Source organism: Pyricularia oryzae, chromosome 1 (assembly GCF_000002495.2).
Source record: "Pyricularia oryzae 70-15 chromosome 1, whole genome shotgun sequence".
NCBI lineage: Eukaryota > Fungi > Ascomycota > Sordariomycetes > Magnaporthales > Pyriculariaceae > Pyricularia > Pyricularia oryzae.
Window position 1 is genome coordinate 1,629,925 of NC_017844.1, and position 17,261 is coordinate 1,647,185.

A 17,261-nucleotide genomic window follows, 5' to 3' on the forward strand; every position below is an offset into this window, starting at 1 on the left:
TGGCAAGGATTTTGGTGTAATTACTGCCACTTTTGCATGCATGCGGTACGCCGTGCACTGCATCAGCCATAACAAAAAGTGTGGTGACACTGGAAAATCTACTTACCAACCGTAGGCTTGCGATAACTGGATGGAGGTTGTCGAGCTGTATCACATCGTGCCTATTTCCTTCGCTACTGTACTTACTGTACACGCGCTGACGCGCCCTGTGCTACCCCACCACCGGATCGCCAAGAACCCCAAGCACATGCGGGAATCCCCACTACAATGCAGACCTGGAGCTTCCCTAGCTTGCATCCATCCATGTAACCTTTGAGCTGAAGCAAATCTGGCTCAACCTGCACCACCCCCCACTCTTCGACGCTCGCCTCTCGTCCAAATTGCCAAGCAGCAACATGGCAAAGGAAAAGAGAAAGAAGCCGCCGACCGGGTCGGAAGGCAAGACGATCGTCTTTCTGCACCCGGATCTGGGCATCGGCGGCGCCGAGCGCCTGGTCGTGGACGCTGCCGTTGGCCTGCAGAAGCGCGGCCACCGAGTCGTCATCTTCACGAGCCACTGCGACCCGAGTCACTGCTTCGACGAAGCCCGCGACGGCACTCTCGACGTCCGCGTCCGCGGCAACACCATCGTGCCGCCGTCGATCCTGTCGCGCTTCTCCATCCTCTGCGCCATCCTCCGCCAGATACACCTCATCCTGCAGATCGCCATCTTCTCGAGCGAGCTCGCCGACCTCCAGCCCGACGGCTTCTTCGTCGACCAGCTCAGCGCCGGCCTGCCGCTGCTGGCCGGCCTCTCGCCCCAGCTCAACTCCCCGCCGCCGCACATACTCTTCTACTGCCACTTTCCGGACCTGCTGCTCGCGCAGGGCCGGCAAAAGTGGTGGAAGCGCCTGTACCGCGTGCCGTTTGATCGGCTGGAGGAGTGGAGCATGGGCTTCGCGGACGCAATCGCCGTCAACTCGGGCTTCACCAAGGGCGTCGTCTCGCGCACCTGGCCCGCCCTCGCTGCCAAGACCGACCTCCAGGTGGTCTATCCTTGCGTCGATGTGCGCGTGCCGGGAGAGCCGCCCAAGGAGGGTCAGAGTGCAGCAGAGGGCAACAAGGAAGATGTGACCTCCGAACTGGACTGGAAGGAATCCAGGATACTGCTCAGCATCAACCGATTCGAGCGCAAAAAGAATGTCGCATTGGCAATCAAAGCCTACGCGGGTCTACCCAAGGAGAAGCGGGCGGGCGTAAAACTCGTCATTGCGGGTGAGTATACCGATGACAGGCTCGGCTGCAGCAATATTTCAAGTTTTTGCTAACTAGTTCCATCAGGCGGCTACGACAACCGCGTACCCGAAAATGTCTCCTACCATACGGAGCTCACAAACCTGGCCGACTCGCTTGATCTCCGTCACGGAACCACCAAGACGGTCGTCACAGCACTGGGTCTGGCACGTGATCCTTCAATCGACGTACTCTTCCTGCAGTCCGTCCCGTCAGCGCTCAAAACAGCACTCCTACGATCGGCAAAGCTGCTGCTCTACACGCCAGCAGAGGAGCATTTCGGCATTGTGCCTCTGGAGGCGATGCTGGCAGGCCTGCCCGTCCTTGCCTGCGACAGCGGTGGTCCCACCGAGACAGTACTGGAGGGCGTCACGGGCTGGCTGCGCTCACCCGAGAAGCCCGAGGAGTGGACCAAGGTGGTAGATATGGTCTTGAACGAACTCTCCGATGAGCAAAAGGATGATATGCGTGCTGCGGGTCCCAAGAGGGTCAAGGAGAATTTCGCCGAGGAGCAAATGGCGGAGCGGCTTGACAGGATCTTTGATGACATGGAGCAGAGCGCTTCCGTGAGGCAATCAGGAAGCGTACTGCTCATATCTTTTGGTCTGGTCTCCTTGGCAGTGGTTGCATTTGTCGTTTCGCTTCTTATGAAGTCCATCGTTGGGTGAGGATTCTCCCAAATTCAGATAGTGGACACATATTTGCATGACAAGGGATACAATTGGGCAGGGGACAAGTGGGATTTCTCGAGCACTTTGAGTGTTTTGATACCCTGCGTAAAATCCCAAGAAATACCATATCATGACATCTGCATCAGTGACGACTTAATATGGTCTCGATGCGTAATGACGCCCATCAGGGTACCCAAGGTATTAGAAATGAATGCAGGATAGATGTGTACGGATGGATAGACTTCCAGGAGCCGAGTCAGCGTTGGACAGTAGTATAAAGTGGAGGTCGGTCCTCTCGCCCAGGTAACGCTACTCAAGTCCAATACATGTCTATCATAAGCAATTCCTACTATTTATGTTATCTAACTTCGGCCTAACTTTGCCAAACCAGCTGGTCGACCGTCTTCATCAATCACGTGTACGTTACTTGGAGCCCAACAAAGTTATTTTCTTTGTTGCGTGTCTATCTCGGTAGGCAAGGTTCTTCCCAGGGTTAGGGTCTACCAACCCCGAATCCTCACCTGGCCTATGACCCGTGGTGCTCCAGCCACGCCGGGCCGAGCTAAGCCACAGCGTGCACCTCTGGAGTCGGGCGCATTGGAGCCTCACACGTCGAGTCCTCTTTGTTGCGTGACTTCACCCAACCCCACACAAGGATCCTGGGCGTCGTCGCGGCCGCAGACATCCGGATTACATTTCTATCAATCCCCGACCGTACTCCATCGCGACCATCAATTAATCTGCACCCAACCCCGTCATCTCCACACCCAGATGCCTCTCATTTCGCAACGAGGTCATTCTGCCTGAGAGGTGCCTCGAAGGCATCGCAACGCTCAATTCGCCGGTTGAGGAGGACCCTTTCCACCGGACAGAGTCCAAGCCCCGGCCTGTCGTGTTGCGAGTCGCGAAAATGGCGCCGGTCCTGCCCGCCGCTGCCGGTCCTGCCAACCCGACAACTCAACAACCAGCGGCGGCCAAGATTAAACGTCCTCCGCCACCGGGCATTCAGACCAACGGCGTCAGCCAACCGAATCCTTCGCCATCACCCTCGCTACCGACCAAACGGGCGCCCTCCCTGGCACGTCAGACTCCGGGCGCCCGACCCCCAAGTGGTTCCGGAGTGCGCCGCGATGCTCCCCCCGGGGCATTGGCATCCGGCCAAAATGCCGCCGGCAGCATAGGGTCGCTGTCGGCAGGCCTGGCGGCTGGCTTTGAGGTCATTCCGAAAAAGGAACCGATCCCTTATGGTGAGTTTTTTCTTGGGCGACGTGTCGCGACGGGGAGGTGAATGGACGTGACGGGGCAGAGCAGACCGACTAACCCCATCGACAGTCAAGTCAGCCGAGTACATCCTCCGCAAGTTTCGCGGTAATCCGCCGTCGTTGATCGTCCACTTGCACCCGACGCACTTTCGCTTCGATAACCAAGACGGCATGTTTCCATACAAATCCCCCATGAAGATATTTCTAGAACACGTCAGGGCAAGGACGGTACCACACGATCTTTTGCGAGAACTTGTCGAGGGTGATGTACCATTCTACGAAGGATGCCTCATTGTGCAGATTCACGACCACAAGTCCGTCGCCATGGTTGCAAACTCGAAAGACGTCGCCCGTCCGGCATCAAACACAACCACTGTCGGGTCAACAATACACAACCCAAACCCCTACATCACTCCATCGCCTTTTGCGCCATTTCCTCAAGACAATGCGGGCTCCAATGACAAGGCAAATGTCGCAGGTGAAGCCAAGGGCAAGGCCAAGGAGGAGGAAGATGGAGCCGATAAGGAAAATTCACCAGCTGCCAATGGCCTGTCCGAAGCGCCAAAAAGCAAACCGCCGCCAAAAGCCATCATCCGCACTGTAGTACTCCACCCTACAGAGCAATCGAGGCACATGGACATGGCCATCAAAGCCGCAACGGGTCGGAGTGCTGGGCAAGACGCCGCCGGCGCAATACCCCCTCCTACGCCGTCGCTGGCCGTACCGCCTACGCCGACAGGCACCAGTGCACCACCTCCGCCCAAGAAAATAAAACTCGAACGCCTTGAGATCGATGGGTCGAACAAGTACGAGATCGAAGCCGCTATCCTTCTCGCCATTACCCCCGATTTGGATCTCACCCCGACTCGAAATGCCGAGGAGACTATCCTCAAGTTGGAGTCGCAGGCGCACCCGGATCATTCTCACCCCCCACCACAACCAAAGTCACGGAAGAGGACAGTGGCCGAGATGGAGGCAGCCGAGGCCGCCGCGGCGGACGAGGAACGGTACATGCTGTCTTGCGACGAGCGGCATGCCGGCGGCAACCAAGGTGCGAACGGCAGTGGCGACGGCGATGCTCAGGGCACAGCAGCCGCCTTCGAGCCGAGGTTCGAGCGCTTCAAGCTCATCGCGGATATTAGGCAAGATCTTGCCGAGAAGCAGGCCCTCGAAAACGCGAAGAAGGCGGAAGCCGAGCGCAAAGCTCAGCTCAAAAAGCAGCAGGAGATGGCCGAGGCTGCGGCGGCTCAGGCGCAACAACAAGCCGCTTTTGCCCAGGCGCAGGCGCAGGCTCAAGCTCAGGCACAAGCTGCCCAGCAACAAGCACAGCAGCAGGCTCAACAACAAGCACAGGAGAGGATGCGGAGGGAGCAAGCTCAGCGCGACCAACAAAAGCAACAAGCACAACAACAGCAACAGCAGGCACAACAACAGTCGCTACAAGCTCGACAAGAAGCCCAACGGCGGCAACAAGCTCAAGCTCAAGCTCAAGCCCAAGCCCAAGCCCAGGCGCATGCTCAAGCTCAAAGTCAGGCTGGGTCACCACCAAATACTGCCGGTATGCAGCTTCCGCATGGGCATCCTTCTTCGCAGAACGTGCCAGTCACAGGCCCACATACAAACGGGGTGCCAAACGGTATTCAAGGGCAAGCTCGGTTTGTTTCCCAGCCGCCCGTATCATCACCCATCATCAGGAACGGTACACCACAGAACATGTCCTCACCCATGGTCAACAACGTCTCGGTGCCAATGCAAGCCTCCAACTCGAATATGGGCTCCGCTATGGGCAGTCCGGCGCGTCCGCCATCCGTGGTCCAGACTCATCCACCAATGGCGGCTGCTATGACTGCCAGTATGTCTGCTAGGGGCAGTCAGCAAAGCCATCCCTCGAACACACCGAGGATGCCTAACGCAACGCCCAACATGGCGCATGCGACACCCAACCAGCGGCCTCAGGGCATGATGCAGACCCCTCGCATGACACAAGCCACTCCACCCCCAGGTGCCATGGCTGGCGGGCAGATGTCTATGCAGCAGGCTCAGGCCATGGCCATGAACGGTCAGCTGGCTCAGCTGCAGGCACAGAACCCCCAGCTTGCGGCACAGATAATGGCAGCCAACCAACAGAACCAGTTCCTACAGCGCCAGCAGGCAGCGGCGCAACAGAACGGTATGATGGGCAGGGGACAGATGACCCCGCAACAGCTCCAACAGTTCATGATGGCACAACAAAACAACCCTGCCGTGTTCCAGCAGTACGCGCAACAGGTTGGTGATTTGAGGCACGCCCAACAATTACAACAACTTCGGCAGATGCAGGCTGCCGGCATGATGCCAGCACAGATCCAACAACAGCAGCAGCAGCTGTTGATGCAGCAAAACATGATGAACCTTAACAATATGCCACCCCAACAGCTGGCGGCTATGCAGCAACGTATGGCGCAAGTGCAGCAGCAGCAGCGCATACAACAGCAGGCGCAACAGCAAGCCGCACAGGCGCAAGCCCAACAGCAGCAGGCACAGCAGCAAGGGCACATGCAAATGGGCGGAATGAACCAGGGTGGAGGCCATATGGCGCCGCAGATGGGTAACCCGTCCGAGGCGCAACTTTTGAGCCAAGTCAATCTCCACTCGCAAGCAATCTACCGGAAGATGCTTCCATCGCTGATTAGCAAACACGGCGGCTCTCTGGAAGCGGTGCCACCAGACCAGCTGCAGAGCTTCAAGAATTCCTGCATTACCATGGCGAGGCAGGCTGTCTCGCAGCAGATGCGGAATAGACAGCAGCAGGCGATGCAGCAACAGCAACAGCATTCCATGATGGGAGCACAACAAGTTGCGATGCAGCAGCAACAGCAGCAGCAGCAGCAGAACATGGGTGGAATGATGCATCAGGGAATGTAATGCCGCTTGCTTGATTGCTTTGCACCTGTGGTTCGCTCATGGGAAGCATGCACAGCGGGAACATGTCATGAAGTCGGACTGCCAACGCCTGTGCCTACTTCGTACGATACAGCGACTCTACAATCGGGAATTGAATCCCGTTTTTTCTTCTACCCACAGAAATTCTGCATTTCTTTTGCATATATACTACGCCCCCTGCTTGTAATCCTCCTTCATGTGTTTGATTTTTTTTGGGTTGTTTTGGGAAGTGTACAGATTCCGGTTTTATACCCCTGGGGGCCTCGAGGGAAAAATCAACGGTGGTTTTTTTGTGGTCTGCTTCTTTTCTCTTTGAGGGATTCCTCACTATTTGTGACCCCCTTTTCTCCCGTTTTTGTTTTCTTTCTTTACAGAGCGTGTTTGTTGCATTTGCGTCTGTCTCTACACGATGGGAAAAGAAAACCCGAATGGTGTCCCGGGCTCGGTCTGATCATTTTGAGAGTATTTCTTTTTATTTGACATTGGGCGGTTTTCTCACGCTTGAAGACCAGCCTTCCTTTTCTTCTCGTCTCTTTGACCTCATCTCTTCTTGTCTGTCGAGGGATTCGCGAGTGAAAGGTGGAGTCGGTGGTATTTCTTGGTGTATTGTTAATGAGTTTGTTAGTTTGAGGAATGGAAATACAGAACAGACTTTAAATCCAGTCAAGTAGCTAAGTAATCAAGAAACATATCGAGTCCACGGAGTCCGCCCAGACGGGTTATATACCCTCAAGGTATCTATCGTATGTATTCGATATCACCTGCAGTCTCGGACACGACTGAGGCACGCGGTTGTTGACGACGACTCAGGTTAGGTTGGTCTTGAGCCAATGATACGCGACCCAATTTGCTTATCTAAGCTCTGTTCGTCGTCAACATGTGGAGATGCAACAAGAACAAGGATCCCGGGGTCACGTTAGGTTGATGACGGAATCTCATCGATGCATGCATGCATGGATTCATTTCTGGACTACCGCACCTTAGTTTTTTGCTGGAGCATTGAAGCTGGGGGGTCTTATTCATTTTGACAGCGAAGAACCCAGCCGCGACATTTCAACGTTACCGCAACACTGTGCACGTTTTCACTCGTGACACTTTTGACCAACTCATCGTCCCAAGCCTTCTGTTTACTTGTCATTCATTAATCCCGAGCTTCTGACTTAAAACCATCCTCCGGCCTGGTCGCCTGGATAAACTCGACTTTCGCTCGTTCCTAGACGCAACAAGCTGTCTTTGACCTGACGCCCGTCTGCCATCTTATACAGATTACGCCATCGTGCCTGGTCTTTTTTCGAGTGGCAAATCTCTGTCCGATACCGATCCAGCGGGTCAGGCTACCGTCCAAGTCGAGCTATCCTCCTCCCGTTCGGCGCGGCACGTCCCTTTAGGCTCCGCATCCCGATCCTAGAAAAAAAAACCAACAAGAACTTCTAGAAACCTAGAACACACGCGCGCCCGAAACACACCTAGCCATTTCGGACTACCGCGGATACCCTTTCCTCCGAAAGCAAAACCTAATACTCATCTCTGGCTCGTCCTTGTACAAACAAAAATAAAACGATGCAGCTGTCATCACCGACGAGGCGGCGGGCGCCAAAGACGATCCTCTCGCTCCTGATGCTGCTCCCCGGCATCAGCACGGCGGCGAAGCTAGAGTGCGACAAGATCGCCACCGATGGCTTCACGTTCAACCTGGACGCGCTAAAGGGCCCGCACACGGTCATCACGAGCGTGCACCACGGCACGCGCTTCACAAACGTCACATACTCACTCGACCTGTGCGGGCCGCTCAAGAGGAAGGACGACGTCAAGAAGGAGGATGCGTGCCCTGAGGGTTCATGGGGTAAGCTAGTCTTGAGCACTACAGACGTTGTGGTTTCCGGCCGGCACAAGGAGGCAGGCCGGGAGGAGAGCATGAGAAACGCCACATGAAGAGACTATATACAACGGGGACATTTGCGCTAACCACTGCGGCGGGGGTCTCATGCAGTATGCGGCATCTCACACAACATCGACACGGCATCCAAGACGGACTCGATCGTCGAGATCCGCCCCATCGCCGGCGACGTGGACGGGGCGACGCTGGACCCGGTCGCGACGCGGCTGAGCACGTCGAGCGCCGACGGGGACAAGGACAAGGTCGGCGTGCGGCTGGTCCTGCAGGGCGGGCACTACAACGGCAGGAAGCAAAAGGCCGTGGTCGAGGTGCTCTGCGACGACAAGCTCGACGGCACAGAGGGCGAGTGGAAGTCGGACGAGCTGGGCATCCCCCCGCCTCCCTCTGCCAAGACCGCCGAGGACGGCAAGGACAAGGACGACGTCCCCCACCAGCTCAAGAAGGACGGCGCGGCGCTCATCTGGGATAGCTACGGCCCGTCCGAGGAGGATCCCAAGAACATGGACGTCTTGAAGCTCACGTGGAAGACGAAGCATGCTTGCGAAAAGAGGAACGAGGGTGGCAGTGGTGGCGGTGACAAGGGCGGCAGCGGTGGCAGCGGCGATGGTGACAAGGACAAGGACAAGGGAGGACAGGACGAAAGCAAGCACTGGGGCTTCTTTACCTGGATGATTATTCTGTGGGTTCCCCTCTCCCCGGGTTTGCCATATTTTTTTTGGCCGGCCAAGTCCTTTGCTAACTTTTTTTTCTTCTTCTTCACCCCAGCGTATTCCTCGGCGTCGCGGCATACCTCATCTTTGGCTCTTGGCTCAACTACAACCGGTACGGCGCGCGGGGCTGGGACCTCCTCCCGCACGGCGACACGATCCGCGACGTTCCTTATCTTATGCAGGATTGGATCCGCAGGGTGGTGCAGACCTTGCAGGGTGGTGGGAGCAGAGGAGGGTACAGCGCTGTGTGAGAAAGAATCTTCTTTTATTTTATTTTTTGAAAAGAGGGTGATTTTTTTGGGAGGGGAGGGAGAGCGGTTCTTTTATTTTGTGTGTGAAGAAAGTTGATACAGGCTTTGTTTCTTTTGTTCTTCTGTTTAATTCTCCTTTTCCTCCTGATCTCTTCTTGCCACGATTTTTTCCGCCTCCTTTGTCCCGTGTAGTCGTAGGTTTGTGTTGTTGCTAGAGTCCCGTCACATGTTGCATATTCTATAGAGAAAACCATTTTGCACAAGGTGTAATTCCGTACATATCGACCCCGGACGATTGGATAAAATAACTTTCACGTCTTTGACAAGGGGTGTGGTTGCCTATGCTTCAAATCGCTTTCCTCGAACTACCTCTCATCGCCAAGACCCGAGAAGTCCACCTACTGCCTCTGATCATGGCATCTCCTTTCCTTACCTTAGAGGTGTGTAGTAGCAACCGCCCTGGTTGGATATTCATTGTGCTCAATGCAAGACTCTCTAGCTGACTTGATGGACGCATCACCTCCTTGGTCAAAGTGGCAGTATCGGCGACAACCAGATTTGCTCGGCCGTTGCAAGCATTGAGTAAGTATTGAATGAAAGAAGAATAAGAAACTGGCTCGGGTCAACTTTAACGGTCAACATTACAGAGAGCCCTGCTCACTTTTGGTCGAAAACATGTTTTGAAGCCATACAGTTCTCCCTGTCGGTGAAGATATTACTTGGACCTAGAGCTAGTATAATATAAAAGCAGGAGCAAGGCTTGAGGAACATATGCCTTTTGTACCGGAACCGGATCATTGTTAAGAATCTCATACAAGGCTGCCTCGTCTCCCCATCCACCGAGCATGTGATATTCAAGTTGACTTTTATATTGGCTAAAACTACCAACAGCTCTTTCGTCTATATTTGCACCTGTTCGAATCCAATAAGATATAAGCCAAAAAAAGACCGTATACATGGCATTAGTCAGATTAATGGAAATTTCGCCCGCGCCAAAACCCATTGTCCCTGGCCGCGTCATCGCTGCGCCTATGTACCACCTCGAGCGCCCCAGTCCAGTGCCTCCCCTCGGCCATCTCCGCGGCACGAAACCTCTTGAGCTCAGAAACAACGTCCACCATGTTGCTGACATCACGGCTAGTGGGCATCTCCATCCTCGGCAGCCCCAGCGCCGGGTCTTGCATTCCATTGTGATCGCTGCTGTTTATCGCTGCGGCGGACGAGAATTCGAGTCCGGCAAGCAGAATTGCATCCCACGCCGCCTGGAATAAGCAAACGCCGGGTGGGACGCCAGCTTGGACCTGCGGCGGCGTTGCGGGCCCGACGCCGGTACGCAGCGAGGTCCTATTCTTTACGTTCCGTACGTACTCGGTGATGGCCGGGGGGTGGGCGTGCTCACCGTCGTTGCCAGTCCCATGAAAGAAACATTTTGGACCGACCCATACGGAAACTTCGGTCGTCGAGGAAGGTACCAGGCGATTCATCGTGAAGGCCCCGTTGTGATCGAATGACAGGTTCAGTGTCTCTTGGCCTATGCTCTCTGGGTTTACTATATTGGGGGCGATAGGGCGAGTTTTTCCGAGAGCACGAGGATCAGGATGATTAGCCGTTATTTGACCTTCCTCAGGCTGTGACGGAGTAGTTTCTGGGCCCCAAGTATGGAAAAATGAGAATCCTGGTGGCGGTTGATCCATGTCGACCTCTGTGTCGGCATCCATGTCAACCACCATCCCTTTACCGTCGTCTGGACTTTCTTCAAATGTAGTTTGATCAGAATACTGCTCGAACTCTAGCCTCAGGCGCCTCATGCCTTTTAGCATAACAGAAGTCCTCGGTGATGAAGACTCCATCGAGAGTGCTCGACGCGTGCTATCAATAGCTTGTTCCTGCTCGTATAGAAGTCTGAGAAAGTGTTTCAGCTTCTCAACCAAGGGGCCAGCCGAGCGCCTGGGTAGGCTAGTCAATGTGAGAGATGTCAATCTCGGGTTCATATCAGGTATGAAGCCATCGCCAGGCCATACGAGCTCTGCGCGCGGCAGAAGCATCATCTCGGCCAGCCAGGCGTCTGCCAACAATGATTCCTTGCTGCCCGACAGAGTAATTGTTGGCACCTGCGTGACAATTGAATGGTGCAAGTACAGACTTCGCAAGCTGGAAGACATCACGGGTCGGAAAAGCCATGAGGAGCCCAAGAGGCCGTACATGTGGGACTGACGATGATTATATGGCGAGAATAAGTTCAAGTGCGTTCTCATCAAGGCCATATCACACTCAAAGTACTCAAGGTTCCCTCTGCACATTTGGATCATCCTTTCTACTCCGACCTGAGTAATTCGGTTCTCTCTGACGGCGAGATGGGTAAGGCCCAAACCAAGACATTGTGTCGACGCCATGACTTCTTCAACCATGTCAGGAGCGACATCTTCGCCAGCTCCCCCCGCAATGAAGCGGACTAGGTCATCTGGCCCATCACGCAGCAGAGTCGCCAGTCCGTTCGGTCTTTGGACGACATTTCCGGACTGTTCGTATGCTGGAGAGTCGGCAAAATGCCTCTCTGGGTGGCAGAACGAGCCGCTCAGATCAGATTCCTTGATGGTTAAGAGCGGCCTAGCTTCTTGGGTCTCTGCAGATTGCAGAATGTTAACCTTGCCCTCAGAATCATAACGTGTGTCGGACCAGAGCGAGAGGTTGGGGCAGCAACAGGTGACTATGGTGGCAAGACCCGCATCGGTAATATTGTTGCAAGAGACATCAAGGCTCCATAGCTGCCGACCGAACGCAGTGCATAGGGCATTTACTCCGGCATCCCCTAGCTCCCTGCCGCGAGCCTTGAGTACACGCAAGCATGGCAGGGTACGAGACCCAAAAGCTCCGGTGGTGGCTGGGGTTCGCAGCGAGCCAGGCACTTGTGAGATATCAAGATAGACCAAATTGCGCGTGTACTCGGATACAAAGTAGGAAGTTGGCAGCTCAGTGTTGGATCCCGCGATGCTGAGAAGAAGTGGCTTGTAGGGTGGCAGTTCTGGATTCTGCTGTCTAGCCGTCCTGACTGCTGCTGCGGCCCTGGTCAGCGAACCAGGATCAAAGGCGGGATGACCATCCAGTAGGAGACACCGAAGCCGGGGGAACATGGTTGGGAGCCGACGAATTGTATCCTCCAAGGCCTCTTCGACAACCGAAGATAGGAAGTCTGCCGTGAATGTGGCAAAGTCTCTAAAGTCAAGTACCAATACTAGGCCACGGGTCGACTCTCTAGCAACCTTCACAGACCCTCCAATGAAACGACGAAGATACCAGCTAAGTTCTGTTCCGGGTATAAAGTACCTTATTAGCAAGATTGTATGCATAGAGATGGCATGCAGTTGAGGGGACTAGGCTCTGAATGGCATCGTTCTTGTTTATACAATCGAGGCGGTCAAGCCCATGCAAGGTTCTCATAGGTGCATCTCTCCTTGTAATTGTGTACAAGAGGTGGAAGTCGAGGTTTGAAAGCCCTCACCTTCATCGCGATCAAGCCGCAGTAGCTGCACCATGCGCAGGGGATCGTTCCATAGACGAGGGGCAAAGTGGGCATGTAGGGTACGCGAAGTGAGACACAGGGCCGCGTAGCTGGCAGCTGGCACATACGGGGCAACAATGCCCCAAGGGTCGGATCTTGTCGTGGCCGCCGTGTAAGACGGCAACCCCGAAGTTTTCATTTTGACGGTACTGGTTGGTATTGTGCTGTGCACAATATCGTCGAGCAACTTTCCAAGGAAGGCAACCCCTGCTAGAAGCTGTCCTGGAATTGCTGGGGTGAAGCCATGTGAGTGGAACCGAGGTGTTGAGGATCTGACAAGCCGGAGGCAGTCAACAGGTGTCGAGAGGTACCAAAATAGGCTTGCAGCTAGACTGGTTCACCGGCGGCGCCTCGATACTGTGCAGATGATGAATTTTGCAGCACGCCCAAAGACAATAGAGATTTCAACCGATTCCCGGAGATATTGTTCCGGTCAATCCTGGGTTAAGAGGCGACAGGGAGAGAAGCAGCAACTGTAACAAGCGACTTCAAAAAAAAAAAAAGACACGCCCGCAACTGGGGTCTAGGTATAAATTGGGTTCAACCGCCTGGAGAATATATTCGAGTTGCTTTTTGTGTAAGGTAGGTATGCAGATTTCTGCCAAGCTGAGTAGGTAGATACCTAGGTAAGTCGGGCGATAGCCAAGAGGAACGTGCTGTAACTGGTCCCTGTCTACGGACGCCCCTTCGGCAAGTCAGGCGGGCTCGTTGTGGTGAGCGGGCGGGTGACACTTGGGGCTGATTTGCGACAGGGATCATGACGTATCGACACGGACGACGTAGATTGGCTCCCACTGCGACGGCTACGCTAGAATTACCTAGGTAGGTAGGTAAGCGACTGGGCGTGCGTGCGTTTGAGTGCGGCAAGCAAAATTTTGATGTCTGATTGGATCGACGCCGGAACCGCAGACGTCGTTGACGACGCGGGACGGGCGTTCGCGCAGGTTGCCAAAGACGATATTGACCCGCAACAGCTAGGCAATTCATAGGCCAGAATCTGACTGTGCTTGACGATGACAGGGTCGTTGGTCCTTTACTGTGTATTTATGTTGCCGCGCTGTGGGTAGAGCTGACTGTGCCATTTTGCCATATCGTACCAAGTTGCCAAGGCTGGGGATAAGTCAGGTGAGCTGCGACTTCGTCAGGCAGCACCCGAGCATACCTTCAAGTAAAGCTTCGTTTTGTGTGGTCTAGGTCACGAATTTGACCTCTCCTACCATACCAGTTTGCCAACTATAGAATGTCCTTGTTGCCGAGGTTCACTGTTTGGCGTTTAGGTTGTGTGGGGCTGACGTTGGTGGGGTGAATGTTTGAGATTATCCACTTTCAACCACCAATCCAAATCCGTACCTACCTAGGTACCTACCTAGTAGTAGTAGTAGTAGTAGTAGTATTATTTAACGCCGGGCTCGGCCCGGCTTGTTAGCCGGCCGTTAGCAACCTCCCGAGGGGTATCTCGGCGCGCGTTCTATCTTCTTTATTTACACAGGGGGAAAACAAGGAGGGCAGAGGCGGATCGTGCCTGACCGGGTTCGGGCCCGGTCCTGCTTAGGGGGTTAGTTCACTGACGCGACCCCGTGCCTAAGGTGCACGGAGGGTTCGTCTGACGGCTTGTGCCGTGAAGTGTGGGTGAAAAGGCAGTAAGTCTATTCCTCGTCAGAGTTCGAGTCGTTTACGATCGGTGTCCCTAGGCGTAAAGTGCGTTCGTGGCGCGCGGGGCGCTGGCGGGCCGCTCTGGGGCGGGCGCTGAAGTAGTTGGTGGCTATCGAAAACGCCTCAAAGCTTTTCGGTTGCCCGAGGCTTGTCTGGAAGAATTTGCGGCGTTGGGCGCGGTCTGGCGGCCCGACCGGCCGGTCGTTGTCAGGCCACGGCCAGTTTCTCCACACCGCCCGCGAAAAGCGGCAGTGCACCGGGTGTTCAGGGGAGGTCCGCTTCCAGCACCAGGCACACGAGGTGTTTGCATCCTGGTGGTTGAAACGGTCATGGTAGGCTTTGAAATCGCCGTGGCCGGTCCTCATGGCCAAGTAATGGCCCAGTAGGGGTCTTGGCAAACGCAGTTCCTCGGGCTCCTTTCTCGGTGTGTATTGGAATTTCCATTCCCTATATGCGGGGGACCGTTCACAGAGTTCTTTACGCCACCAGTCCTTCTCTATATTCGAAAGAATGGCTCTGAGGACCGTGCCGGCACCGCTATACGTGGTTTGCTGAGCCCTCGGGTCTGGGTCCGGCGGTCCGGCGGAGCCGGCCTTGGCCAGCTCGTCAGCCCGGTCGTTTCCCGGGATTCCCTGGTGCCCAGGGCACCAACGGACCCGAACCTCGGTACCTTGTTTTCGGAGTAGATCGACAAGGTTATGGAACTCCAGAAAGGCCCATTGGGACGAACGCGGCGCGTCGCCTCTAAGACCCCAAATAACCGAGGTGCTGTCCACACAAATCCAGATCCGGGCGCCTGGCTGGGCCTTAGTTGCCGCCTGTAGCCCTTTTAGGGCGCCAATCGCCTCGGCGTCGAAAACGTGGCTTTCCGGCGTAATAAATGCGGAGCCTGCGGCAAATTCCAAGCCCGCCCTAAAAGCGGCCCATCCGTACCCTATTTGGACGCAGTTGTTTTCGTGTTTTTCCGAACCATCCGTATATACCACGATATCGTCAGGTGATACCATGTCCAGCCATTCGATAAAGCGGCGGGCCGCTTCCTCTTTCGGGACTCCTCCGGTGGGGTCAGTGCGAGAATCCGGGGCATTGCGAGGTGCGCGCAACTCTAGTCTCCGGATCCGCGGGAGAAGTTGTGCAGCCGTTTGCAGGGTCGTGGCCGAATGGCCCGAGTTGCGGGCACGAGGTGTTTCACGCAGGCGGCTGACAAGGGGGTGCCCCTTGTCCGCGAGCCTTAGTCGGGCGCCGTATTTCAGGCGGGTGTAGGCCAGCGCGACGCGGGCCGAGGGTAGTCCTGCGTCCCTGAGAACAGTGGACGAGGGGGTGGTTTTATACGCCGGGAGGATTGCCCGTGCCGCTAAAACCAGCGGTTTGTTTAATGCTTTAAGGAGTCCTCTTTGCTTGTGCGCTGGGTTGTACCATGCCTCGGCTGCGTAGGTGGCCGAGGAACCCACGCATGCCACCGCTGCCTTGCGAAGTGCAGCCGCAGGCGGTCCGTATCTTACTGCCCCAAAGCTCTTGAGGTGGGCAGCGACCGCCATTGCTTTGGCAGCCCTTTCGGCCACGTGGCGGCGCCCGTCTAGCCGTCGGCTGAACCAAAAACCAAGCCAACGCATGCCCGGGTAGCGCTCGGCCCCGGAGGCGCTTTGTCCGCGTCGACCGCCCGGTAGTTGGACCGGGGTAACCGTTCTACCATTAATCCGGATTTCCGGGTTGCGACCGTGCCTTTTCTTAGTAATATGGATCACCTCTGTCTTTTCCGCTGCAAAATGGATCTTCTCTTCCGCCGCAATTTCGTGCATATCCCGGAGTTTATCTTCCAGCCAACGTACGTTTTCCTCCAACGAGGGTGACGATTTCCATGTAAGCACGTCGTCTGCGTATGCCAACCGCCACTTCGTACCGTTTTTGACGAGATACGCCAAATATAGCATATATAGGATCGGGGAAAGGGGAGACCCTTGCGGGGTGCCGCACCCAAGCCGCCTAAAGCCCGTGGTCGTACCCTCCAGCCGGACTCGGGCCTGGCGGCCGCTTAAAAAGTTAATCACGAACCTGAGGAGCATTTTACTAAACCCGAGGCTCCGCATTTTCCGTATTAATCGCCCATGGAGGAGGGCGTCGAAGGCGCCTTGGACGTCGCATGCGACAAGGGTGACTTCCTCCCCGCGAGCTAAAGCCTGCTCGATATCGTGGGCGAGGGCACAAACCAGATCCGTCGCCGATCGTTTGGGTAGGGCACCGCCGTGGGTGCAGCTAAGGAGCCCGTTATCGTGTATGGCCCAAGCTATCCGGCGTGCAACGAGCCTCTCGAGGCCTTTTCCGATGCAGGAGAGGAGGGCTATAGGCCGCCAGGATCGAACGCTGCTCCGGTCTTTCTTCCCCGTTTTCGGTAGCATCGCGACTTCGGCCTTCTTCCAAGGCGCTGGGAAATGTCCGAGTTCCAGGCAACGTTGGTAGAGCCTGCGCACCGGCTCGGCCAACGAAGCCCATCCGGCTTTTAGTAGCCGGACGGTTATTCCGTCGATGCCCGGGGACGTGCTCGTAACCCCAATGCAGGAGCGCTCCGCCTCTTCCGCACTAACCTGGGTGTCCCAAGGGATTTTAGCCTCGTCCGGCGACCAGGCCTCCAAGGGGTCTCCCTGCAGGTCATCCTCCGCCGAAAATCGGCCAAGCACCTCCCGTTGCAGTGCTTCCGCTTTTGCTAAAGGCTCGCTCACTTGCTCGCCGTTAATAACCAGCGGCGGGGACCGGAGGCGTGGTCCGGCTCCCAGCCAGCCCACCATGTTCCACAAATCCTTATCGTCGCGCAGTTGGTCGAACCGGTGCCTCCAGTACTCCCGCTTCGCGGCCCGCACCCCTTTCGTATAGGCTTTTTCCTCGGCAGAGGCGTCTGCCCTATTTACAGCGCTCCGTTTAACCCGCTGGAATTCGGACCAGAGCCGCTGGCAGTTTTCGGTCCACCAGGGAGCCGAGCTGTCCCTTTTTCCCGCCGGCGTACCCACGACCCACGTCACTTGCTCCCATAAAGTTGTAAATTCAGCTACCCACGCGTCCAATGCGTAGC

General features: G+C 55.6%; 4 protein-coding genes across 4 annotated transcripts; 3 read left to right on the forward strand and 1 right to left on the reverse strand.

Moving 5' to 3' along the window:
• The first annotated feature begins 259 nt into the window (after window positions 1–259).
• MGG_02384 (mannosyltransferase) lies at window positions 260–2,377 on the forward strand. The gene is made up of 2 exons (XM_003709112.1): window positions 260–1,254; window positions 1,321–2,377. The coding sequence occupies exons 1-2, from the start codon at window positions 396–398 to the stop codon at window positions 1,938–1,940; spliced, it is 1,479 nt and encodes a 492-aa protein (XP_003709160.1). The 5' UTR covers window positions 260–395; the 3' UTR covers window positions 1,941–2,377.
• Window positions 2,378–2,584: 207 nt separating this feature from the next.
• On the forward strand, window positions 2,585–6,827 carry MGG_02385 (uncharacterized protein). The gene is made up of 2 exons (XM_003709113.1): window positions 2,585–3,190; window positions 3,276–6,827. Exons 1-2 carry the CDS (start codon window positions 2,854–2,856, stop codon window positions 6,107–6,109), a joined length of 3,171 nt encoding a protein of 1,056 aa, XP_003709161.1. The 5' UTR covers window positions 2,585–2,853; the 3' UTR covers window positions 6,110–6,827.
• A 252-nt stretch (window positions 6,828–7,079) lies between these two features.
• MGG_02386 (uncharacterized protein) lies at window positions 7,080–9,279 on the forward strand. The gene is made up of 3 exons (XM_003709114.1): window positions 7,080–7,970; window positions 8,118–8,703; window positions 8,790–9,279. Exons 1-3 carry the CDS (start codon window positions 7,688–7,690, stop codon window positions 8,983–8,985), a joined length of 1,065 nt encoding a protein of 354 aa, XP_003709162.1. The 5' UTR covers window positions 7,080–7,687; the 3' UTR covers window positions 8,986–9,279.
• A 536-nt stretch (window positions 9,280–9,815) lies between these two features.
• MGG_02387 (uncharacterized protein) lies at window positions 9,816–13,226 on the reverse strand. Its single transcript, XM_003709115.1, has 2 exons — window positions 12,485–13,226; window positions 9,816–12,289 (listed from the first exon to the last, which is right to left on the reverse strand). Exons 1-2 carry the CDS (start codon window positions 12,681–12,683, stop codon window positions 9,957–9,959), a joined length of 2,532 nt encoding a protein of 843 aa, XP_003709163.1. The 5' UTR covers window positions 12,684–13,226; the 3' UTR covers window positions 9,816–9,956.
• Window positions 13,227–17,261: the final 4,035 nt, after the last annotated feature.

Coding starts and splice junctions, on each gene's coding strand:
- MGG_02387 (XM_003709115.1), bottom strand. CDS start 12,683: ATGAAAACTTCGGGGTTGCCGTCTTACACGGCGGCCACGACAAGATCC. Junction 12,290..12,484: donor GCGGCTTGATCGCGATGAAG/GTGAGGGCTTTC, acceptor TACCCGGAACAG/AACTTAGCTGGTATCTTCGT.
- MGG_02385 (XM_003709113.1), top strand. CDS start 2,854: ATGGCGCCGGTCCTGCCCGCCGCTGCCGGTCCTGCCAACCCGACAACT. Junction 3,191..3,275: donor AAAGGAACCGATCCCTTATG/GTGAGTTTTTTC, acceptor CCCCATCGACAG/TCAAGTCAGCCGAGTACATC.
- MGG_02384 (XM_003709112.1), top strand. CDS start 396: ATGGCAAAGGAAAAGAGAAAGAAGCCGCCGACCGGGTCGGAAGGCAAG. Junction 1,255..1,320: donor CGTAAAACTCGTCATTGCGG/GTGAGTATACCG, acceptor TAGTTCCATCAG/GCGGCTACGACAACCGCGTA.
- MGG_02386 (XM_003709114.1), top strand. CDS start 7,688: ATGCAGCTGTCATCACCGACGAGGCGGCGGGCGCCAAAGACGATCCTC. Junction 7,971..8,117: donor GTGCCCTGAGGGTTCATGGG/GTAAGCTAGTCT, acceptor GGTCTCATGCAG/TATGCGGCATCTCACACAAC. Junction 8,704..8,789: donor TTTACCTGGATGATTATTCT/GTGGGTTCCCCT, acceptor TCTTCACCCCAG/CGTATTCCTCGGCGTCGCGG.